This window comes from Ursus maritimus, unplaced genomic scaffold, assembly GCF_017311325.1.
Source record: "Ursus maritimus isolate PB19 unplaced genomic scaffold, ASM1731132v1 scaffold_12, whole genome shotgun sequence".
NCBI lineage: Eukaryota > Metazoa > Chordata > Mammalia > Carnivora > Ursidae > Ursus > Ursus maritimus.
In genome coordinates, this window is record NW_024423564.1 from 28276680 (window position 1) to 28302812 (window position 26133).

Here is a 26133-nt window from a genome sequence, read left to right on the forward strand (position 1 = left end):
CTAACTCTGACAATGCTAATTTGCTAATTACTGATTTAAATTCCTTTCCCCATAATTAAAAGTCAAATTGTAGGTTTCTGAGAAATGTTTCTATTTATTGGAGCACACCAGAACAGTGTAGATACAGACCCTGTTATCTTACTGGAAAGATTAGAGGCTTTATAACCAGACGAATCTAGGTCAGATTCTGGTTCTAACAATTATACTGTGGGCATTGGCCAACCTTATTTTCACATCTATAAACTGGTAATACTCTCTACCTTGCAATGTTATTATGAGGCACAAGCACAATGTATATAGAAAGTTGGTTTTTTATTAGTAAATAAAAGTTGCTTAGGATACAATGATGAGAATTCTTAGGGACATTCCACTTTCTTCTGCCACTATCAGAACTACACTTAGTTTTTTTCACCAACTTAGTCTTATTTGGGAACACAGTTGTAGCCTCTAAGGAGCCACGATTTGGCAATGTTACTTGTTATCTCCCATGCTAAATGAGACCAACCCAAGAGAATGAGTAGGATTCCCTTGAGCTTGTATCATTCTCTATTCTGTAAGTCTTCCCACTCTTATTTGTAATGTTCATTACTACTCTTGAATCCTTGTTTAATTTAACTGCATTCTGTGTATACTTCTTTATTTTTAGAGATTTTTTAAATTTATTTGAGAGAGACAGAGATAGTGAGAGAGAGCACGAGTGGGGAGGAGGGGGGAAAAGCAGGCTCTCTGCTGAACAGGGAGCCCCATGCAAGGCTTGATGCCAGGACCCTGGGATCATGACCTGAGTCGAAGGCAGGTGCTTATCTGAGAAACTCAGGCGTCCCATATTCCAACTTTCCATGGAAAGTTCCATATTATCACGTCCTCTTTCATTTATATTTACCCCATAGTACCTAGCAGTGTGTCATATATGTTATTTATTTATTAAGTAAATATGTGAGAGCCTACAATGGAGCCAGGCCCTTATTCTAGATGCTGGATATACGTCAGTTAATAAAACAGTAAAAAATCTATGCCTTGTGGAGCTTAGATTCTCGTGCACATAGGAAGTATAGAATTCACTTTGGGTTGCATTAATGGGGCAAAAGGACATTTTGATCTTTTGTCTAAATCTCCCACCAATTTAGCTGGAAATGAAGACGAGTAATTTGATGGATGTGCTTTCCTACTTTGCAATATTTAATACACACACACACACATATATGTATACATGAGAATCTCGACATCATCTCTTGTTAATCTTTCCAGGATAAGTAGTATTTATAGCTGTTTTAAGAATGCATATTCTTCTAATTGTATTTGCCTTCAAACTCATAAATATATTATAAATCTGAGAGATTTGACAATAGAATTTTTTAATGGTTGAAAAATATTAAAAAGAAGTTTTGAACAATAAAATGAAAATTTATACCATTGCAGGTTTGCCTTTTTAAACATGGCGCAGCTAATCTTTAATATACATTTGTAAAAGGCACCAGATGTTAACAGGGTAAAGAATGCAAGAAATCAAAACTGAGCCGCTTTCCCCAACTTCCTTTTTGTACCAATGTACACATTTTAAGGCAGATGCTTTTCTGTGCAAAATTCAACAGAAGAAAATCAACATCATGTTACAAGTCACACATTCTCAGATTTTTTTCAATATCATTTGTCAGGATATTTATCATAAAGCATATTAAGACAACTTTTTCCTAATGAAGCTTAAAGGGGTTGATGAACAATTATTAAAAATTATTTAGAGATTTCATTACAGACCCCTCATAGAAGCTATAGAAAAGTCAATCTTTTTTTCTTGTTTCTTCTTTCAGAAATGTCCATATCAGTTTGTTCACTATGTCAGGTTGTTCTTGCTGAAGCCAATGACTGACTTCTGACAAAATAGTTAGCCTGAAATAATTTTTAACGTAAATCTTGGTGACTTCAGCCATCTCGACCTCCATAAATGCGTCTTTCTCGCCCCATAGCAGTAGTGTTGGAATCGTCACCATGTGATGTTTGAGAGGCAGGCAGCTATAGAAACAAAACACGTGGACTTAAGACGCATTGTAAAAGTTAAAATAACATTTTCCCATAATGTTCCTTTAAGCCATACATTCTCAAAGGAGGCGATATCACCACCAATGGGGTGAAAATTGATTCTTAGGAGAATGAAAAAAATTACTTTTTTATGTATAAATCATGGCTGTAAACACAGTACATAAGCAGATATTAAAATTTCATAGAGTTGGGGGGCAATTAGGAAAAAAAATGTCTAAAAATGCTCCTTAAGGAGGTGATGATGAAAAATGGTTGAGAAACACTGCATTAGGCAATCAATCTATACAATAAAAAATTTAAAAGGCTATTTAAGAGAGTGCTCAATAAAATTTTTAATTGGATTAGTCTAGCAAAATTTATAATGAAAGTTATAAATTAAATATGAAATTCATCACTGTTAGGAATAATTTGCTTTAAAAGAATACCAGAATTTCTGAATGATGTGATGAAAGAGAGTTTTAAATGGTGTACTTTAAATATATTTTAAATAGTTCGTTAGATAACATAGCATTTTATGTGAAATTGGAACTGAAAATTCAGAAAATACATACAGACTGAACTTTGCCATTAAATGACACTATATTTATTTTGAAAGATTATTTTTAAAACAATGTTTTATTGTGAATTTTCTTAAATAAAGTATAAAGAATAAAACCATGCATAATTCCATCATTAAAAGATAACCTTTTGGCCATTTTCTATGCATATGGTTGAAACCATACTATAAAGTTCAATAAATATACACAATTTATATACAGCATCCATATTCAAATTTCATGTTGAATTATAAGTTGAGAATTTTCTCATTTCATAATGTTTTTCAAAAGTAATTGTAAAAGAGAGTATTTTATGGTATAATCACCCATAAATGACTGTTCTCCTATACCTGAATATTTAGATTATATCATCAGTTAAAACAAGGGGATGTTGTAAGTGATGCTATAATGAGCATTTTGTGCCTAAATCTTTTTTTGGCATTTCAGATCATTTCTTTCTAAGGCTAGACCCTTAGAAGTGGAATTCCTGAGCTAAAGGATATAAATATTTTTAAAGCTTTTGACAACTACTTGTACACTATTTTTCAGAAAGGTGGGATGGTATTAATTAATTTTGACTAAGCATGGGAATGAACACATCACTAGGCACTCTCCAGCACTGACTTCCATGTTTGTTAGTTATCAAAAATTATGACTTGTGGCTACTTAGGATTGATAGGACGCTGCTAAAATGTGCAGGATATCCCCTATGTCCACTAAGGACTTAACTTTTGACTCCCATACAATTGGCCATCATTTGGTTATAATGCTCCTAAAAATTAAGTTGTTTGTGAATGGGTAAACTGATAGAAAAATAAACTCTACACTTAATTTTGAGACATGGATTGCTATACAAACTTGCAAGTCACTCAAATTCTAGAGCTCACAAAATATTCAAAAGTAAAACATTTTCCAACAGTTATCTGCATATATAACAAAATGTGAGCGTGTAATAATTGAATCAGTAAGGTAAGAGGAGTTTTAAAAGACAATTAGTTGAAAAACAAAGAAAAATATAAATTCTTCACTTATATGTGGAATTTAAAAAACAAAACAGATGAAGAAAGAAAAAAAGGGACAAACACCCCCCCCCCAGACTCTTAACTACAAAGAACAAACTGGTAGCTGCCAGAAGAGAAGTGGGTCAGGGAATGGGTGAAACAGGTGATGCGGATTAAGGTACACTTGTGATGAGCACTGAGTAATGTATAACCACCTAGGCCTGTTTGTGTGGATGTGTATTGTGTTTTTGTGAATGTGTTTTAAATTAATAGTTCACTTTCTTCGATGGCTATGTCTATTCAGGTTTTCTAATTCTTCATGAGTCAGTTTTGGTTGCTATATTTTTCTTTTTCTTTCTTTCTTTTTTTTTTTTTTAAGAGTTTATTTATTTATTCGACAGAGATGGAGACAGCCAGGGAGAGAGGGAACACAAGGAGGGGGAGTGGGAGAGGAAGAAGCAGGCTCTCAGCAGAAAAGCCCTACATGGGGCTCGATCCCAGAGACCTGGGATCATGCCCTGAGCCAAAGGCAGACGCTTAACGACTGTGCCACCCAGGCACCCCTGGTTGCTATATTTTTCTTAAAAACTGCCCATTTTGTCAAAGTTCTCACATTTGTTAACCTAAATTCTATATTTTAATATCTGTTATGTTTATACTTATATCTATTTTCTGCTTTTTAAAAAATTTTTAAATTTATTTACTTAACAGAGAGAGCGAGACAGCACAAGCAGTGGGAGCAGTAGAGGCAGAGGGAGAAGTTGATTCAGGGCTCAATCCTGGGACCCTGGGATCATGACCTGAGCCAAAGGCAGACACTTACCCATCTGAGCCACCCAAGCGCCCCTATTTTCTGCTTCTTAATCTTGTTTATTCATGCTTTTTTAAAAACCAATCTTGGCAAAATTTTGTCTATATTAATAATCTTCAAAGAATCTGCTTTTGGTTTTTTTGATTCTCTCTATTGTCTCTTTGCTTTTGATTGCATTAATTTCTACTTTTTATGTAATTTAAATTATTTTCCTTCCAGTTTATTTTTGTTTACATGTTGTTTTTTCCTACCTCCTCAAATTGGACTCTTAGCTCACTAATCTTTTTGTCTATCTTCTTTTCTAATATAAGCATGGAAAACTGTGAATATATTTCTTCCAAAGTATAGTTTTAACTGTATGCCACATGTTTTGATATTATTATTTTTTCTAAGTTTTTACTGATTTCCATTATGATTTTTTTTGATCCATGAGTAATTTAAAACAATTTTTTTGGTGGGGACGCCTAGGTGGCTCAGTCAGTTGAATGTCTGCCTTCCATGCAGGTGTGATCCCGGGGTCCTGGGATTGAGTCCAGCGTCGGGCTCCTTGCTCAGCGGGGAGCCTGCTTCTCCCTCTGCCTGCTGCTCCCCCTGTTCGTGCTCTCTCTCTCTCTCTCACTCGTGCTCTCTCTCTCTGATAAATTGTAAAAAAATCTTTAAAAATTTTTTTCTTTTTTTTATGTAGGCTCCATGCCCAGCATTGAGCCCAATGTGGGGCGTGAACTCATGACTCTGAGAACAAGCTGAGCTAAAATCAAGAGTTGAATGCTTAACCGATTGAGCTACCCCAGGCATCCATGAATAATTTTTTAAAGATTTTATTTAAATTCCAGTTAGTTAACATAAAGTGTAATACTTGTTTCAGTTGTACAATGTAGTGATTGAACACTTTCATACAACAGCCGGTGCTCATCAGGATAAGAGCACTCCTTAATCCCCATCACCTATTTAACCCATATCCCCACGCATCTCCCATCTGGTAACCATCAGTTTGTTCTCTATAGTTAAGAGTCTGTTTCTTGGTTTGTTTTCCTCTCTTTTTTCCCCCTTGCTCATTTGTTTTGTTTCTTAAATTCCACGTATGAGTGAAATTGTATGATATTTGTCTTTCTCTGACTGACTTATTTCTCTTAGTATAATACTCTCTGGTTCCATCCAGGCCATTGCATGTCATTGCAAATGGCAAGAGTCTGTTCTTTTTTATGGCTGAGTAATATTCCATGGTATCTGTATACCACATCTTCTTTATCCATTCATTTGTTGATTAACACTTGGGCTGTTTCCATAATTTGGCTATTGTTGATAATGCTACTATAAAAAATGCAGGTATCCCTTTGAATCAGTATTTTTTATTTCTTTGGGTAAATACCTAGTAGTGCAATTGCTGGATCATAGCCATGAGTAATTTAAAAGTTTTTAAAATTTCCGAATATATGAAGTTTTCTAAAAGTTTGTTGTTATTGTTAATTTCTAACTGCACTGTGTTCACAATCTATATGATAATAATCCTTTGGTATTGGTTAGGATTTGCTCTGTAGTCCAGTGTATAATCAATCTTTGTAAACATTTCTATGTACTTAAAAATATTGTGTATTTTCTAATTAGTGGATGCAGGATTCTAGAATTATTCATCAGATCAAAGATGTTAATTGGGTTGTTCAAATCTTCCGTATCTTTATTAATTTTTTCCCCGCTTACTGATCAGTGTTTGAGAGTTAAAATCTCTAGTAGTAATTGTGGATTTTTCATCTTTCCTTGTAAGTATCAGTTTTTGCTTTATTATTTGCTGCTTTGTTATAGGTTTAGACTTGTTTATCTTTTCGCAGGTTAGATCCTATAGTGCATCCAATTCCTAGCTCATTTTAGTTCCTTGGATCCATAGTTTTGAGAGTCCTTGAATGAGGCTATAGTCCCAGGGAATCTTAGGGTGATAAATGAGAGTGACATTATACCTGTGTATAATGTACCATACTTTATTTGAAGTCATTACATATTGCATAACCATTTTTAATTATGTACTTGACCTTAACTACTCTAATGCAAAGAACCATCAGAAGAGGTCAGTTGAGCTTCCAGAAGGTTTGATGTGACCTTGACCCAGCTAGATTTAACCTATATCAATCTAGTTTAAAACTTTCACCTTTATATAAAATTGTAAGTTTTGACCTTCACAGGCCTGCTTTTTTTCACTCTTTCTCTCTCCATGCTAATTAGTAGGATTCTAGAGCTTACTCTTGGGAATGCAGGTCCTCCTAATGAACAATTGTTAGTAAAAGAGCCACAGAAAAATCAGAATATTTTCCCTCTTTCCTTATAGTTACTTGCTTTGTACCATTTCTTTCTAACTTTGATAAAGGGATAAATCAAGAACATTTAAAAACTATTATTTTTATCTCCTGCTAAAAATTTAGACTTGTATGAAAATGTCATTTTATTTTCTCTTAGAACTCTCTTTATAAATGTTATTTGTAAAAAACAAATAAATGACAAAACATGGACTTAACAATGTTGCTATATCCTATGAGATATAACCTGTAGCCTCTTCAATGTTGTTCTGCCTTTCTAATCATTGCCTTGCTTGATAAATGGGTACCTACCAATGCCTTTTAAATTAACATCTCTGTTTTGCCAAAGATTTTTACATTTATATTCGTAAATGTTGTTGTTGTTAGTCAAAAAAGAAGGTTTGGGTTTACCTCTTCACCCTTCATTCATATAATCTCATGACTCCCTTTGGATTCCCTATTCAAAGAGCTTGAGAGATTGTTTTATTTAAAATAACACCCACTGGCTCAGTTGACAGAGCATGCAACTCTTGATCTTGGGGTTGTAAATTCAAGCTCCATGTTGGGTGTAGAGATTACCTAAAAATAAAATCTTTAAATAAATAAAATAAAACACATGGTATAACTTTTTTCTATCCTCCTACTTTCAACACTTCTGTGTCCTTATACTTTAATTGTGGCTCAATCCAATCTGATATTTAGTTTTTTAACTGGCAAGTATAATACATTCATATTTATCGTGCTTACCAACATATTTAAATTGTTTTTGACGTCTTATTTTGTGATTTCTCTTTACTTTGCTTCCTTTCTCTCCTTTCCTGCCTTCTTTTGCATTGATAGTTTTCTTGTCACCCTCTACTGGTTTGAAAATAATACATTCTATTTCTATTTTATTTTACTAGAAAAAAAATTCTTAGCATGTATATATGTGTATGTGTATCTAATTCTATCATCTATCTATATAATTTCTAATTTTATCCTCTATGTCAAATATAACCTGTCTTTTATATTTCCACTTCTTTATCTCTCTAAGCTAGATTCTAGGTAATTTTTTCAGAGCTATCTTCCAATTCATAATTCTCTTCAGCATGTCTGATCTGCTATTTAACTCATTTATGGAATTTTAGATTTCAATTACCGTATTTTTCTTTTCGAGAAGTTCTTTTGTTCTTTTCAGCTCTTTCCAGCCTGTCTTGATATTTTCTTATTCCTTCTCATATTTTTTATTCTTTCATATATTTAATGATTTAAACATACTTTATAACCTGTTAGTTCTAGTATTTGAAATATGTAAGAGTTCTGCTGCAATTGTTTTCTGACTCATTAATGGTGGATTCGTATTCTTCATAATTTGAATTATGAACTCATCTTCAAAGGACTTTCTCTGTGGAACTATTGTAAGTCTGAGTTGAAATGTATCCTCCAGAGAAATTCTGCCTTTGTTTCTGCCAGGCTGGCTAGGAAGTGTTACCAACCTAGGATGATATTGAAATATAATGTTTTCCCTGATAATTCTAGTGTTATGGAGGTAGCATAAATTCAAGCCCCTAAACCCTTTCCAAAGCAGGCTGTGGGTTGCTAATTCTTAAGGGAAATCTTTTTCTCCTATCTAGAGTCCAAATGCGAACAGACAAATCTCCGTATCTTGTCTTTCATTCTATACTTTCTCCCTAGACAATATCTTCTGAACAGAAGACTCATTTGTCTCTGTCAGTGACACCAAGATTTTACATATCTTCATCACAGATTCTCTCCTTTGAATTTCAAACCCTTCTATCTATTTACCTAATTGAATATATAAGGTACCACCTCAAACCCAACTAGTTTAAGATCAATAAAGTTTATGACCTTCCCCTCAAAACCAGTTCTCGTTTAGTGTTTTCTATCTCAGTGAATGGCATGTCTATCCATATAGCTCTTCAAGCCAGGAATTCAGGAACCATCCTTGACATCCCTCTTTTTCTCATCCCTTCCTCCCTCCTCCCCCACCTAACCCATCATCAAACCCTGTCACTTTTCCTCTTAAATATCTCTTAAATCTACCATTCTCTCCACCTCCACTGCCTTCAGACTATTTCAGGCTACCATCATTTTAGCCTGGATCACTGCAGTTTCCTTACATTGAATGAATTTATCCAAATACAGATTGGCTTGTTTCTCTTTTCTGCTTGAAACACTCATTTACTAGCTTCACATTCATAGCTCCTAAGTACTTAATATGGTCTATGTGGCTCTGCATGACCAGCCATGGCTTACTCTTGGACCCATTCTCATTTCATTGTCTTCTATGCGCTAGCCTTCATTGTATTACTTAAAACCACAATTCTCTATCTTCCCACACAGCTTTGGTACATGTTGCTTCCTTTTTCTGGAATGCCAATCCCTCCATCCCCAACTTTATCTAATCAATATGTAACTCATCCTTCATTTCTCTATTCAAACATTATTTGTTCGGTTCTTATCCCTTTCTCTCAATGTCTTTGTTTATTTATAACCATATATTCATTGCTGTGGTTATATGCTTGACGTCTATTTTCCCCACTTGGCTAGGGAGATTAGGGACCTTTGTCTAGTTTTACTTATTACTATATCTTGAGTGCTGGCATAGATGAGAACATAGAAAGTGCTTAATAAATATTTCTTGAATGAATAATGATCATTAACAATATGATTACAAATATACATCTATTCACTATAATCTGAAGGTAAAGAAGAAGTGGATAGAGTTATGGATAAAATAAGTGACAACTACACAGGGGATCCATTATACTATTTTCTCTACTTCTCCATGTTTAAACTTTCCTTAAGAAAAGATTATGGAACTTACAAAATCAGAACACTTCATTTGAGTCTTTGGATAAACAGTGAACTTAATCTTAAAAATAAAATATTGGCTATTGTTGAGAACTCTGTTATAAACATCAGGGTGCATGTATGCCTTTGAATTTGTATTTTTGTACCCTTTGGGTAAATACCTAGTAGTGCAATTGCTGGATCCTAGTGTAGTTCTATTTTTAACTTTCTGAGGAACCTCCATACTGGTTTCCACAGTGGCTGCTCCAGTTTGCATTCCCACCAGCAGCATAAAAGGGTTCCTCTTTCTCTGCATCCTTGCCAACATCTGTTGTTTCCTCTTGTTCTCAATTTCCAAATTATGGAAAGAGCCCAAATGTCCATTGGTTCATGAATGGATAAAGAAGATGTGGTGTACATACTACATATATATGTATACACACACACACACACACACACAGATACACACACTGGAATATTAGCCATAAAAAACACCAAAATCTTGCCATTTGCAATGACATGGATGGAGCTAGAGAGTATTATGCTAAGAGAAATAAGCCAGAGAAAGACAAAAACCATATGATTTCACTCATATGTGGAATTTAAGAAACAAAACAAAGGAATGCGGGGGGGGGGGTGGGCAGGGAATAAGAAAGGCAAACCAAGAAACAGACCCTTAAGTATAGAGAACAAACTGAGGGTTACTAGAGGGGAGGTGTGTGTGGGGGAGGGAATGGGTTAAACAGGTGATGGGTATTAAGGAGGGCGCTTGTGATGAGCACCGGGGGTTGCATGTTAGTGATGAATCACTAAACTCTACTCCTGAAACTGATATTGCACTGTATGTAACTAGCTGGAATTTAAATAAAACTTGGAAAAAAATAAAAATAAAATATTGGCTCTTCAGGGAATGAATATTTTATTTAACTAAAAAGAAATCATACTGACCTGAAAATATTTCGGTAATGGTTAATTGGGCCGCTTAATGCTCCAGGCTGGGAGAAGACATAAATATAAGCTTCAAGATCTTCTGTTGTTAATCGACATCCTTTTCTTCCAATGCCAGTGCTGTGGCTGGTAAACAGATGTTTCAAAGCCTAATTTAAGTGGAAAGAAAATGATTAAAACATTTTAGTTACCTAACCATAAATTAAACCTTTGGCTTTTGAAAGAGGATAATGGTCAGTGTCAGTGACAACTCCCCCTTTCTGCTTTAGCCAGATAGAAGACCTCATTGTTTACAAAGACATTAGACACATTTTTGCTTTCCCGGCTTGACTTTTGATATTTGTCCCTTCGAATCCCCCATGCACACTTCACCCTTAGGAAAAGCAACCTGTCTTCCTTGGTGCCTATTCACATTCTACGAGGCTAAGCTCAGATACTATCACCACCCTAAAGTCCTTCCTAATAGTCTAACTAACAGTAGTTGATCTGTTTACTGACAACCAATCTCCCCCCCCCCCCCCGCCCACAATTGTTCGAACTTTTTTGACCATGATCCAGAGTAACAAACACATTTTATATCATGATCCAGTTCATACTCCTACACATACATTTCTAAAACAAAAGTTTGAAGAAATAGCCCTTACTCTTATTGTAGTGTGTGATTTCATGACTCACTAATGGGCCCCCACCCACAGTTCGAAAAACACTGCTCCATACCAGCATTTCTCAAAGCATAGATCTAAATCACCTGCATCAGAATCACTGGAATTCTTGATAAAATGAAAATCCCTCGGGGCACCTGGGTGGCTCAAGGTGAAGTGTCAGTCTCTTGATTTCAGCTCAGGTCATGATCTCAGGGTCCTGGGATGAGCCTCATGTTTGGCTCCACGCTCAGTGTGGAGTCTGCTAAAGGATTTTTCTCCTTCTGCCCCTCACCCTGCTCACCCTCTCTCTAACATAAATGAATCAATCTTTAAAAAATAAGATAAAATGCAGATCCCTCAACCCCAAAACACACCTGCAAAACTATGAAATGATTTATGCAGAAGGTGATTAATTGAAACATTATTTGTAATAGCAAAAGACTGGAAATAAAAAATGTCCATCGGTGGGGGGTGGGGTCAAATAAACTATGGTATAGCCACAGACTGGTGTATTATGTGTTCTGAATACTCCAAGAGAGTTGGAGATGATTACATGCTAGAGTGACTGATCCCAGAACATATTTTTAAGTGGGGGGGGAAAAAAAGAAAAGGTGGAAAATAGTGTTTATAGTATATTATTTTTTATGTAAGAAGAAATAGACAAATACATACACATATGCTTATATTTTTTAAAAAGAAACAATAAAATGAAACAAAAACTAACCAAAATGGTTTCCTTATGGAGAGGGAGGAAATAGGATGGAGATAGAGAAACAGGAAATAGAGACCTAAGCGAGACCTCTCTGTACCTTGGATTAGAGTTTTGACTAAAACCACATAAATGTTTTTTATAAAATATAAAATGTTTTTTATAAAATAAAAACATATAAAATATGTTTTTATACAATATTTTATAAAATAAAATTTGCATATAAAATATGAAAGTTAAGCAAAACTTTGTAGTCTTAATTTTGCTTTGGAAATATGAATAAGAACTCAAGATTTTTTTTCACTCTAAAAAATATGTATGTACAAATTCTGTCCAATGGAAAGATCTAGAAGCAATAAAAAGCCAGTAACAATGATCACCTTGACACCCAGACTGTGGTTTCTAAATACAATTTCCTACTAATAGAAGCCTGAATTCCTTCAATAAATGACTGATTCCAGATCTGCAGTAGGAAATAAAAGATGAACCTAGGACCTTAAGGAAGCAAGCTATTACTGACTGAAGATTTATGTCAAAAGACACAGGAGCCAACCTGAAGGAGTTTCCACTTGCCTAATATGAGACAATCTGAGCATCAAAAAGAACAACTGTAATTGATTGATACGCGTCAAATATATTTTTAAAAATCATGAGCTCATAATAATATGGGAAAAAAGAAAACTTCATTGGTTATCATTGGAGATTTCCAGGGCACCAAGTCATTACTCTGGAAGTTGTTTATAAAGGTAAAGAATGAAGCATTTATCCTGCCCTTCTTGTGTGAATTGTATTTCAGAACAACCAATAGTAGATGTGGCAATTCCAGTTAACAAAAGGAAGAATTACAGTTAATAAAAGCAGAAAAAAATGATAGAATTAGTAATCACCATTTTGCAAATCCTAATGAAATAATGGACTTAGGCAGTAATGATCAAGGTATGCTAAAATTATTTGGTGAAGGGTTGTTAGGAAATTTAGATAGGCTGACAACTTGTGAGCCTACTGGTCATTGTTAGTGTTACTGAAACTGTGAGAACTAGACTTTACATGCTTCCCTGATGTGATGCATTAGGAAATACACAACATCATCTACCAGTATTCTTGTCAAATTAAAAATCAACCTAACTAAGCCTCTAGATTAGTAGCATCCATGAAGTAAGAGAAACAAGGGTTAGCAGAGCAAGTTAAATAACACCATGATGAAGTAGTTAGCCAAATCCAAAATGTGGATCACTCCTCGGGACAAATGACCAAATTTCTTCAATTAAAAAAATTGGTGTTAAGAAAAAGAAGAAGAAGGAACTGTTATAGATTGAAAAAACCATAACAATCAAATACAATGTGTGGACCTTGTTTGGTTCCTGATCCAAACAAATAAAGTGTGCAAAGACAGGTAAGGAAACTTGATTGGAAATTCAATGGAATGGAAATTTTAATATTAAATGGTAGTAGGGAGTAATTATTCATTTCGTTAGGTTTGATAATGGTATTGGAGTTATGTTTAAAAAAGAAGTCCTTATCTGTCAGAGATATATGCAGAAGTATTTCCAAGTAAAATAATATTCTTTCTCAAAGTCTCCCTAAATATCTAACACCATGTTAGATATACAAGAAGCATTCGATAAACTTTCAAGAAATAGATACAACACAGGATTCCTGGTTGTCCATGTACATGGTACACCAATTCCCGCATGCTTACTTTGTTTCAGGGTTTTGTTTACACCCAAAGTCCTCCACTTCTGTTATGTCAAACTCTCTCATCTGACATTCATATTCCCTTGTCTCCCCATGGAATGTTCTCTGAAGAGAGGTATTCCTGTAGGGGCACAGGCTCTTACAAAAAATTGAATAATAACCAGGCACTCAAGTATACAGAGACTGTAAAAATAAGTAAGCCTATAGATGAGGTCTTAGAAGCATTTATTAAATTTTAGCATTTGCTTATTTTTCTTTCTGAAGGACTGACTTTAAAATGTTTTTCATTAATATTAATACATTATTTGCTTGACTTACCTTTCTTTTCTTACCTAGGAGGAAATGCCTAACAGTGGACAGCATATCACAATAATCAATAAATGATTATTTTAAACAAATCAAGTAACATAAGCAAGACCAGTTCTTTGTTTTCTTTCTTTCTTTCTTTCTTTCTTTCATTTTTCTGTAGTGCATCTGTCTATATTTATTTTATTTTTAACTTCCTAATTTTGTCATCCTCTTGGGCTCCAGTTTTTCAATTTTATTCTTGGGGTATAATTGACATATAACATTATATTAGTTTCAGGTATACAACATAATGATACAATATTTGTATACATTGCAAAATGATCACCACAATAAATCTAGTTAACATTCATCACCATATTTGACTTACCTTGAAATCATTTATTGAGAACATAAATTCTGGGAACCATGGTATTTGGAAGAAGTAATAATGGCTGGATTTGAACAGCTGGGCAGGGTGTCGTAAAATATATTCTGAAATTAAAATGCCATGTTAGACCTTATCCAAGAGGTATAAATTACTTACTATTGAAAGAACTTTGTTTTAAGGCAGTTTCACCTTTGAGATGAAAAAAGAATCCACAAGTAAGCCTTCTGTATATTTCTCTTTGGAACAATTTCTATGTTCTTATATTTTATTATGGATATTTCAAGTATTTAGAAAATTTATAGCACTTTAAATAAAAATAAAATTTCATTTTATGAAGTCTTGACTCAGAAAGGAACAGGAAACCCAAACAACACTGCCTTTTCTCCAAGGTTATTATCAGTGGCCTCACACTTTTCCTAGGGATATATGGGAAGATAATTTTCTGTTGTTTAAAAGACTTTCTTTACAGGCAGATTTGAATACCTTATTCATTTGGCCTCAACTGAAACTAAAGTGTTTCCTATAAGTTCATTCATGTATCTAGAAAATTCATTCATTCAAGGAATATTTGAATATCTACTGTGTGGGAGGGGATTTAGCAGTCAACAAGACAGAAGAGGTTCCCATTAATAAGGAACTTACACAATAAATAATCAATACTTTAAAAGATCATTGTACATATCAATAATAGCATAAAGAAAATTAAAACAAGATAATCTGAGTGAGAGTGATGACTGGGTGATGTGAAGGGACTATTACCTAGCAGAGGTGATCCGAATAGGCTTCTCTGAGGATGTAATATGTGGACTGAGCCCTGAATGGTAAGAGGGAGTCGGCTGTGCAAAGATCTAGGAAGAAAATCCAGGAACAGAAAGTAGGTCCTGGGCTTGGCACATTTAAGAAGCAGAAGGAACAGCAGTGTGACTGGTGTACAGTCAATGAGGAGGGAGAAGTGGCATGAGATGAGTCAGAGAGCAAAGTAGAAGTCCGGGCAGGGAGGGCCAGAGGAGATGGATTTCTAAGTGCTTTGGAAAGACACTGAAGCTTTAAACTGAAGAATAGTGTAATCACACGTATTAAATGTACATCCTTGTTGTTTCTTGTGCACAATGTTTTTACTTTCTTTGCTATAAAGGTAATGATTTTTCCTATTTCTAATTTTGTAACTAACATGGTTAGTGTTAACATGGTTGGAATTTTTAGAACTATAATTCTCAGGTGAGTGGAGTTTCGTTATGCTCTACTTTTTGTAAAGTCATCACTGAACAAAATTTATTCAGCTCCGCATGAAGAGATATCAATATAATTAAGGGTTAAATATAGGCATATTCCTTGAAGACCTTATTTAACCTGACCAGGGCTGAACCTAGACTGGTTAAAACAACTCCAGAAATATTTCAAGAATCTTCTTGCTGCAATGACCAATTATAAATTGTCCTTTTAGCAACATCACAAAAATAACATTGACTCAAGGGTCCCAATCAATGAAACAAGCATGTACCACAACTTTTGCGACTAAGAAAAATATAGCGAATCTCAGTTTGCTATTTGAATCCTAAGCATCCATGCTATCACCTCAACAGAAATAGGACAATTGGATATATATCTAAAATTCAACTCTTGGGGTGCCTGGAGGCTCAGTTGTTTAAGCATCTGCCTTTGGCTCAGGTCATGAGCCCAGAGTCCTGGCATTGAACCCCTCATCGCATTGGGCTCCCTGATCAGTGGGGAGCCTGCTTCTCCCCCCTCTTCCGCTTCCCCTGCTTATGCTCTCTCAAATAAATAAATAAATAAACAAGATCTTTTAAAAAATTAAAAAATAAAATAAAATTCAAATCTTATGCTTATAACATACAATATTTATGTAGTCATGTTCCTTTCTCCCTTTTATGTAGTCATGTTCCCAACATAGAATTCTTTGTTCCCTAGAGGGCTGCTGTGAGTCATAGCAGTACCTGAAACTCAGAAACCTTGACACGGGTGGTTAAAGAGGACAAGACTATAGCTTTTGTCAAAACCAAATAAAAATGTGCCTAGCCATGGTTCACTGGTCTTTAAACACTCTGAGGATTTTAAGAGTTCCCTTTATAGTAGAGGTTCTCAAAGTATAGCCCACGTGGACCTCTGGGGATCCCCAAGACCCTTTTAAGCCATCCGGACAGTCAAACCTACTTCATTACAATTCTAAGACATTATTAGCTTTTCTCATTTGGTTAGCATTTGTGCTCATGGTACAAAAGCAATGGTAGATAAAGCCACTGCTGCCCGAACGCAAAGCAAGGTAGTGACACTAAACAATACTAGCAGTCATTGTATTTTTGCCACCACACACTTGCAGCAAACAAATACATAAATAGATAAAATTAAGTGACAGTTTCACTTAGGAATGTCCTAGGTAAAACAGAAAAATAATTAATTTTATTAAATTTCAACCTTTGTGCACATGTCCTTTGAACACTGAAATGAAACAGAAAGCACACATAAAGAGTTCTGTTGAACACCCAAGTACAATGGTTGGCTCAAGGAATAGCACTTCCTCAATTCTTTGAGTTGATTAGTTGAATTAGCTGCATTTCTTATGGAATACCATTTTTACTTGAAAGGATGACTAACAAATTATCATCAGTCAGACTCGAGTATTTGACAGATAGTCTCTCAAAAATGAACAAAGTAAGCCTGTCACTTGGGGGAAAACAATCGACAGTATTTGTTGCCAACAACGAAACTCAAGCTTTCAAATGAAAATTAGAATTTTGGAAATGTGTATTTGCTACTGTGAGCGCGACAGCTTTGCAATACTCAACAACTTTTTGATGAAATCGGGGCAATATTAGTGAATGTGATTCTTTGATATAATAAAATGTGTCAACTTACGGAAGATCTGCATGACTCAATGAACCAATATCTTTCAATGCAGGATGATGCAAAATCACGCATGGGTAAAAAATCCATTCAAAGTACTAGAAAGACTAATGGATTTTAATGTGACAAAGTACAAAAAGTTCATTAATATGACATCAGATTCTACATTGTTACTAACCTTTAAGAAACCACCAATTTTTGAGTTTGGTGTAGTATTAAAGAAGAAAATCCACAGTTATCTGAAAAGGCTATTAAAATACTCCTCCCTTTTCCAATTACAAACCTGCGTGAGGCCAGATTTCTTCATACACTTCAATTCAAACAACATATTGTAACAGACGGAATGCAGAAGCAGAGCTGAGAATCCAGCTGTCTTCTATTAAGCCAAAAATTAAAGAGGTTTGCAAAAATGTGAAACAATGACATTCTTCTCACTAAAATTTTGTTAAGGAAGATGTAGCTGGTTTTCATTAAAATGTTAATCATGTTAACAAGTACTGGATTTATTATTTTTTAATGAATTAATATATAATTTTAAATTTTTCTTATTTTTACTTTCTAATACAATAAATATTTTTGTATATGTCCTATGTAAACAAAAGCTCAATGGGCCTTTAATGATTCTAAAGAGTATAAAGGAGTCCTGAAACTCAAAATTTGAGAACTACGGCTTTAAAGAATGCTGTCATTCCTGATAGCCCAAGCAGTTAGGCAACAGGAGAATTTATTTCTAGGTTGTCAAGATTCATTACTGTCAAAGTAATGTTACTGCATTTTTTCCCTTTATCCCTCTCCAAGTTAGCAGTAAAATATTCTCTAAAAAAAATAAAATAAAATTATGCAAGCAAATATGAAGCCACGATTTCTCAGACTCTTGTGGAATATTTAAAGCCAAGGTAACTGACATTGTCGTATGCTAATATCATGTTAGTCATTTAATTTAAAAAATACTATGTTATTCGAATTTTGCGGTTTTTAATCCAAAGTGTCAGTGACAATAGTGAATTGTCACATTAGCAAAAATGTTTTAATTAAAATGTAAACTCACCTGTAAATACATTTGGGTGAGGGAAGTTAATAACAATAAGCTTCATCACCATTTCGGGATAACAGATGGCGATTAGCCAAGCAATCATTCCCCCCCAGTCATGGCCAATAAGAACACATTTGCTATACCCTGAAATGGAGGGAAAAAAATGTTGATGTCATTGAAGGTGGATGCATCATTACCTCACATAAAATGGGTACACTTCTGAAACTAATCTTCCCATAATCTCACTCTATTTATGTACTTTATGCAGATACTAAGCTTGGTGTTTCCAAAACCTGTATGCCCAAATCACCTAAGTAGCTTTTTAGAAAATTTAAATGTCCAACCTCCATTCTAGACCTACAGATTCAGAATCTCTCCCAGGAATCTGTATTTTTTTAAAAAATCTGAAATAGCTAGCTCAGCTCTTGTCCCAGGAAACTGAGTTTGGGAAACCATGGTAAAGATTACACATAATTAGGTCATAAGCAAGATTATATTATTGATTTGCCTAGAAAATTGCATGAAGACAAATTTAGGCCAAGTCTGACTGGATTACCACAAAACAGGAACGAAATATGGCTGCTGGAAATCAATGTCTTTGAGTCTATTTTATTGTAATCAGACAAAATGACAACACTGCATTGATAACCCCAGACCTCAACCATTTTTTTTCTTCTCCTAGAATATTGGCCTGATCTATGTTCTCATTAGATTATTGTAGAGAAGGCCTTTAATTTGATTTCATGGGTTTCTTACTATATTAGCTCCATTAACATAACATGGAGGCAGTTGGGTTTTAGTCAAAAAAGTTGTAGTGGATTCAATTACTGTTAAAAATATTTACTCCTCCCCTCTCCCCACTGCCATAAAAGGAGTATACATTGCTACCCCTTTGATGTTAGACTTAGCCATATGATTCGCTTTGCTCATATGGTGGGAGTATGATTTGACTTTGGACTCAATGATATGACTTGCTTTGACCGATGTGCTGCAAGCAGAAACTTGAAATACACTTCTGCATCTGGGCTCACCCTCTTGCCATTTCTGCCATTGCCAAGAGAAGAGGAAAAGCTACCTCTAGGTAGCTACTCCCCTTTAGCTTGGGTTCCAGCCCAAATCAGAGGGAGAAGCCAGTCCCAGCAGGACCTGTAACCTGAGGCAAAGCCCCAGGGGTCCAGCCTACACTTGATCTCAGGGTCCTGAGTTCGAGCCCCACACTGGGCTCCCTGTTCAGTGGGGAATCTGCTTCTCCCTCTCCCTCTGCCCCTCTGCCTGCTTGTGCTCTCTCCCACTCTCTCTCAAATAAATAAAAATCTTAAAAAAAAGAAAATAGTGCAAGTGCTTCTGCATCTTATAACATTTTAAAATGATTATTTAGATGTGGATTCTAAAGAAATAAATTTTCTGAGTATAGGAATCAAATTTTCAATAATTAGTTCTGAAAATAATAAATTGCATACACTAGAAATACTTTTAAAAACAAATTTTCAAAGTCATTCTTGGCTGGTGGACTGAATCGTCATTCCGGATGTATTATTTTCAATTTCCTCTATAAATATTTTCGGCTGTACACCCAAAACCATGGTGACAGGATCCAGACAACCACTCAGGTAAATGGAAAATGCCTCCTTCCAAGAAATGAGGTTACCAATTCACAATTTGTTGAATGTTAGTTCCTTAAAAGAGACTATACAATTTTTTTAAAACTGACCTACCTAAAGAGTCTAAAATATCCTTTATGTCTGTAATTAGACAGTCCAATTTATAATTCTCTCGATGAATGGGAGCATCTGTTTCTCCATAGCCTCTCAGATCAAGCGCTACAACTCGATATTCACTTTTAAATTCCCTTAGTTGGTGACGCCAAGAATACCTGCAGGAAATACAAAACATTAAAAATACCACAGTAGTGAATCCAGAGAGTAACATTACAGCTTTTCTAAGTGGACAACTATAAGAAACTGTCTATTTTGAGAAAGGTTATATAGCCGTCTGTGGGCCAGAGGAAGGGACATGTTCCAGAAGGGAGCACTGAAGTTCTTTATAAAAATGTATTGGGGTTTTTTTGTGGTTTTTTTTTTTTTTTACCAGCTCCAGTGGGGTGTAACAAAGAGGCAGTGTTTACAGAAACTACAAAATATCTGACACTAAAACCAATATACTTCTATATGTACTTAAGAAATCAATTTTCTAGGCTTCCTTAAATAATGTGTACAGCTCTCAGGGAATCTGTATTTATAAATGCCTCTGTGGAGAAGATGCTGAATGAGTACAAGCAAGTGTGATATTAAAAACACTGAAGGGGCGCCTGGGTGGCAGAGTCAGTTAAGCGTCTGACTCTTGGTTTCAGCTCAGGTCAGGATCTCAGGGTCCTTAGATCTTGCCCTGCCTCAGGCTTGCGGTCAGCGCACAGTTTGCTTGAGATTCTCTCTCTCTCTCCTTCTCCCTCTGCCCCTCCCACTTGTGCTCAATCTCTCTCAAATAAATAAATCAATCTTAAAAAAAAAAAAAAAAACCCACACACTTAACAGCCAAAATGGCACTGGCATTAACTGACCAATAACAATGGCCAGCGCTGGGGTGCCTGGGTGGCTTGGGGGTTAGATTTCTGACTTTGTCTCAGGTCATGATTTCATGGTCCTGGGATCAAGCCTGGCATGGGGCTCCCCACTCAGTGGGGAATCTGCTTCTCCCTCTCCCTCAGCCCACCTCCTGCCCCCTGCCCTGCTTGTGCTCTCTCCCTCTCAACTAAATAAAATCTTAAAGAAAAAAAAAAAAAAAAAGAATGGCCAGTGTGCTTACAGGCAGGTCCTGGAGGCCTTTGCAGGGCCAGGTATCCCCCTGTGCTTGATCACGGAATTGCAGAATTAAATGAAATACAAAAATCCATGAGATTTTCTTTTCTTTTTTAAATGATTTTCTTTTTAAGTAATCTCTGCGCCCAACGTGGGTCTCAAATTTACAACCCCGAGATCAAGAGTCACATGCTCTATGGACTGAGCCAGTCAGGCACCCCGATCCTTGAGATTTTCTTCTTCAAACAAGCAAAATCATTTTGGATAACAAAGCGAAAAAAAAAAAGACGTAGATTTTCCAAAGTAACTCACTATATTGTGGAACAGTAAATATGCATTTAAAAAATGGATCCGCATGCACACCTGTTCATGGAAACAGTGTAGAATTATCTGACACAAGCCAAATGGGAGATAATTGTCTGAAAAGATTTTTGGAGTGCGACAGGCAAGTGTACACAGGGATCTGAGGTTAGAAGCCAGTAGTGAGAGAAGCTGCAATGTGAAGTGTCACAAAGCAATAAGATCAATGAAACAGACTATGCACTTCCCATCAACAGGTCATCAGGAAGAGAGACACATATTCGATCTATTATTAGGATATCTATGATTTGTGAAAATCTGCAAAAGCATTAACAATTAAGACAGATTTGAAAATGTTAATAAAAAGTATGTTTCTTAGCGAGGTCATAGCAATCTTATTAACCTTGTCTTTAGGTTGTAACAAATAAAGCAGTTTGTTTCCTCAAAGATACTCATCAGTCAACACATATGATATTATTTTCTCATTAGTCTTACTTAAAATTTTCAATTGATTTTTTTATGTCTTTGTAACTGGAGCCAAACTCTTCCCTCTTCAGGGATTACCTCATGCCTAATCAATAAAGTTCTGCAGATTTAACCTTTTAAATATTTATTTAATCACTTTTCCTGTCCATCCCTACTATCATTACCTTAATTCAGGCCTCCAGGAATGCAGCAATCTATCGATCGGTCTGTATGCATTTCATTCCCCTCAGCGCTATTTTTTACAAAACCAGACTGAGATCGCAAAAACACAAATTCTGTCATGCTTAACATCTTTTCTTGAATCCTTGTTACAGACATATCTCAGACATATTGCAGGTCGGTTCCAGACCACCACAATAAAGCAAATACCACGATAAAGTTAATTAAATGAAATTTTTGTTTCCCAGTGCATATAAAAGTCATGTTTACATTGTAGCCTATTAAGTGTGTAATAGTATTATGTCTAAAAAGCAATGTATATATCTTAATTTAAAAAGTATTGCTTGTATAGAACTGTTGAATCACTATATTGTACACCTAAAGCTAACATAACACTGTATGTTAACTACACTAGACTTAAAATTAAAACATAATAAAATCAAAAAAAGAAAAAAAAACTTTATTGCTAAAGAAGTGCTAACTGTCATCTGAACTTTCAGCAAGTTGTAATCTTTTTGGAGGGTCTTGCCTCAATGTGATGGCCACTGACTGACCAGAGTGGCAGCTGCTGCGGGTTGGGGTGGCTGTGGTAGTTTCTCAAAATAAGACAGCAATGAAGTCTGCCACATTGATTCATTCTTTCTTTCACAAATGATTTCTCTGTAGCGTGTGATGCTGTTTGAAGCATTTTACCCACAGCAGAACTTCTTTCACCCTTGGAGTCGGTCCTCTCAAGCCCTGCTGCTGCTTTATCAACTGAGTGTATGTCATGGTCTAAATCCTCTGTTGTCATCTCAACAATCTTCACAGCATCTTCACCAGCAGTAGATTCCAGCTCAGGGAACCACTGTCTTTGCTCTTCCGTGAGAAGCAGCCCCTCAGCCGTGAAAGTTCGATCCTGAGGTCATAGCCGTTCAGTCACGTGTTCGGGCTCCATGGCTGCTTCTAGTCCTCTCGCTGTTCCCACCACACCTGCAGTTACTGCCTCCGCTGGAGTCCGGAACCCTCCACGTCATCCATGAGGGCTGGGATCAACTTCTTCCAGACTCCTGTTCATGTTGATACTGTGACATCTTCCCATGAATCACGAATGTTCTCAGTGGCATCTAGAATGGTGACTGCTCCAGAAGGTTTTCAACTGACTTCGTCCAGATCCATCAGAGGAATCACTATCTATGGCAGCTATAGCCTTGTGAAATGTGTTTCTTAAATGAAGACACTTCAAAGTCAAAATGACTCTTTGATTCATGAGTTGCACAATGGATGCTGTGTTAAGAGGCATGAAAACAACATTAATCCCATTGTCCAGCTCCATCAGAGCTCCTGGGTGACCAGATGCATTGTCAATAGCAGTCATATTTTGAAAGAAATCTTTTTTTTTTCCTGAGCATTAGGTCTCAACAGTGAGTTTAAAATATTCAGCAAACCATGTTGTAAACAGATGTGCTGTCATCCAGGCTTTGTTGTCCCATTTATAGAAAACAGGCAGAATGGATTTAGCATAATTCTTAAGGGATTCTAGGATTTTCAGAATAACCAATGAGCATTGGCTTCAACTTCAAGTCACTGGCTATATTAACCCCTAACAAGATTGTCAGCCTGTTCTTTGAAACTTTGAGGCCAAGCATTAACTTCTCTCTAGGTAAGAAAGTCCTAGAAAGCATCTTCTTCCAATAGAAGGTTGTTTCATCTACATTGAAAATTTATTGTTTATTCTGGCCACCTTCTCGTAGCTAGCTCTTCCGCATAACTTGCTGTAGCTTCTGCGTCAGCACTTGCTGCTTCACCTTGTACTTTTCTGTTATGGAGATGGCTTCTTTTCTTAAACCTCATGAACCAACCCCTGCTAGCCTCAAACTTTTCTCCTGCAGCTTCCTCACCTCTCTCAGCCTTCACAGAAGTGAAGAGAGTTAGGGCCTGGCTCTGGATTAGGCTCTGGCTTAAGGGAATGTTGTGGCTGATTTGATCTTCTCTCCAGACCACTGAAACTTTCTCCGTATCAAAAATAAGGTTGTTCCACTTTCTTATCATTTGTGTGTTCACTAGAGTAGCACTTCCAATTTCCTTCAAGAACTTTTTCACAGCATTCGAAACTTGGCTAACTGGTGGGAGAGGCTTAGCTTTCAGCCTGTCTCGGCTTTTGACATGCTTTCCTCACTAAGCTTAGTCATTTCTGGCTTTTGATTTAAAGTGAGAGATATGGGACTCCTCATTTCACTTGAATATTTAGGGGCCATTGTAAGATTATTAATCGGCTTCATTTCAATGTTGTGTGTCTCAGGGAACAGGGAGAGCCGAGGGGAGGGAGAAAGATGGGGGAAAGGCTTATTGGTGGAGCAGTCAGAACACACACAACTTCCATTCTTAAGTTCACCATCGTGTATAGGTGTGATTTACAGCACCCCAAGACTATTACGGTAGTAACATCAAGGATCACTGATCACAGATCACCATAACAAATGTAATAGTAATAATGATAGAGTTTGAAATATTGTAAAAAATACCAAAATGTGATACAGAGACACAAAATGAGAAAATGCTGTTGGAAAAATGACTCCAACAGCCTTGCTCTACACAGGGCTGCCGCAAACCTTCAACTTGTTTTAAAAAAAGGAAAAAAAAAAAAAGCAAAAAACACAGTATCTTTTCTACAAAGCACAATAAAACAAGGTCTGTCTGAACTCATAACATGCAGCCCAAGCTCACCACTGTGGCAGACAAAACCTCCAAGATTTTGACTAAGGCCCAATCTTCCAGCCTGATTACTTTATACTCTTTGTCATTTGCTATGTAATAAAAAGAGCCAGCAGTTACATCATTCTTAGTACATGCCAGGCACAATTCTAAGTGTTTCACATATAGTAATGTCGATCTGCAAAACAAAACTATGAGGTAGGTATTATTATTATCCCCATAGTAGACCTAAAAAATCCAGAGGCACAGAAAGGTTAATCGCCTTGCCAAAGGTCACACATTAGCAAAGAGCAGAATGAGGATTCAAACCCAGGTAGTCTGTCCTGAGTCTGTGGAACACTGCCCCCGCCGTGGGAAGCCACCTGTAGTGATCCAACGGCAGTACTGCTTCTTGCTTTTGACTTTGTTCTTCTGATTTCCTTTGTCTGCAACATCGCCCCTCTCCGCCATTTCCCTACTCCCCATAACCCCTGCCCTTCCCCTTCACTGAACTCCTCACGCTGAGCAGCTCCACTTCCAGGAGACCTCGCAGGCCCCCACCTTTACCAGAGGGTTGGGTGGGACCCTTCTTACTCTCCCACTTGCACATACACTCTTCAGATAACTGGGCATGAGCTTCATAACGATCTGTTCCGTCTGGTGCTTCCACTCGATTGAGAGCTCCCTCAACTGTCTGGTAGAATATTTAGACTGTGTAGGTGTTCAGTAAAGATGTGATGCATAAGTGAAACAAACGAGGGGAAGGACTGAGGCTTGATAGTGCTAGAAGTACCAGCTGCTCAATAAAACTGTGCCCCAGGTCAAACTGTGAGGCAAGGACGGCTAAAGTTCCCAAGTTCCTGTTGGGGAATTTATAGTCAATGTCTGTGAAAACATGCATTGTTCTAATATCTTAAGTATCTATGTCTTCATTTAGAATTCATTTAGTGAGAGATTTCAAGGTAGAAATTTGACTCAAAGTAGTGTGTAAAATCCTGCAATATTTTACGCTTAAAATTGCATTAGAGATTATGCAAACATAATACCTGCATATTTTATTCTCTTATTAATAATTTAAATCGCCTTACAAAGAAATTCAAGTACTGCTGTCATCCATGAGAGGAGTCAAACAATATTTTCAACATCTCTAAGAAATAGGGCAGCTGCTATCTTAATAAACTGCAAAAAAAAATCTTACATGTAACCTTTTTCCATATCTGATTCACACTTTAAGCTGAAATCACTCCAGAGATAGACTGATGGACATTTCATTCATATGATAGTAAACAAAATTGAGCCCCTTGACACAGAAATGAAACATATTACAAAAATCAGTAATTCAGGGGCACCTGGCTGGCTTAGTTCATAGAGCGCGCAACCCTTGATCTCAGGGTCGCAGGTTCAAACCCCATGTTGGGCATGGAGCCTACTTAAAAAAAAAAAATCAGTAACTCCTAAAAATATTACAAAGAAAGCTAGTTATTTTCATCCACTTTTTTTTTTCTGGTACCTTTAGATAATAGCAGAAGACACTTCTAAAAAAGCAACCCCCTTCCTAGTGATTACTCTTGACATAAGAGGGCTTCTGGTTTACCAGGATAGCCACATTCAGATGTAGAATATCCTTTTCCCCTTCATAACAGAGAAAAGGCCACAGTCATCAGCCTCTGTGCTCAGCTGTGTGTACCAA

At 36.2% G+C, this 26133-nt stretch overlaps 1 protein-coding gene across 1 annotated transcript in view; it reads right to left on the minus strand.

Annotated features, from left to right (window-relative positions):
• Positions 1–1346: 1346 nt before the first annotated feature.
• The window catches only part of EPHX4 (epoxide hydrolase 4), a 31271-nt gene continuing 6484 nt past the window's right edge, over positions 1347–26133 (minus strand). Inside the window, exons 3-7 of the mRNA XM_040627040.1 lie at positions 19746–19903; positions 18046–18174; positions 14136–14239; positions 10412–10560; positions 1347–2010 (exon numbers count right to left, since the gene is read on the minus strand). Coding sequence (XP_040482974.1) covers positions 1779–2010; positions 10412–10560; positions 14136–14239; positions 18046–18174; positions 19746–19903 — 772 coding nt within the window. The 3' untranslated portion in view covers positions 1347–1778. The remainder of the gene's footprint in view (positions 2011–10411; positions 10561–14135; positions 14240–18045; positions 18175–19745; positions 19904–26133) is intronic.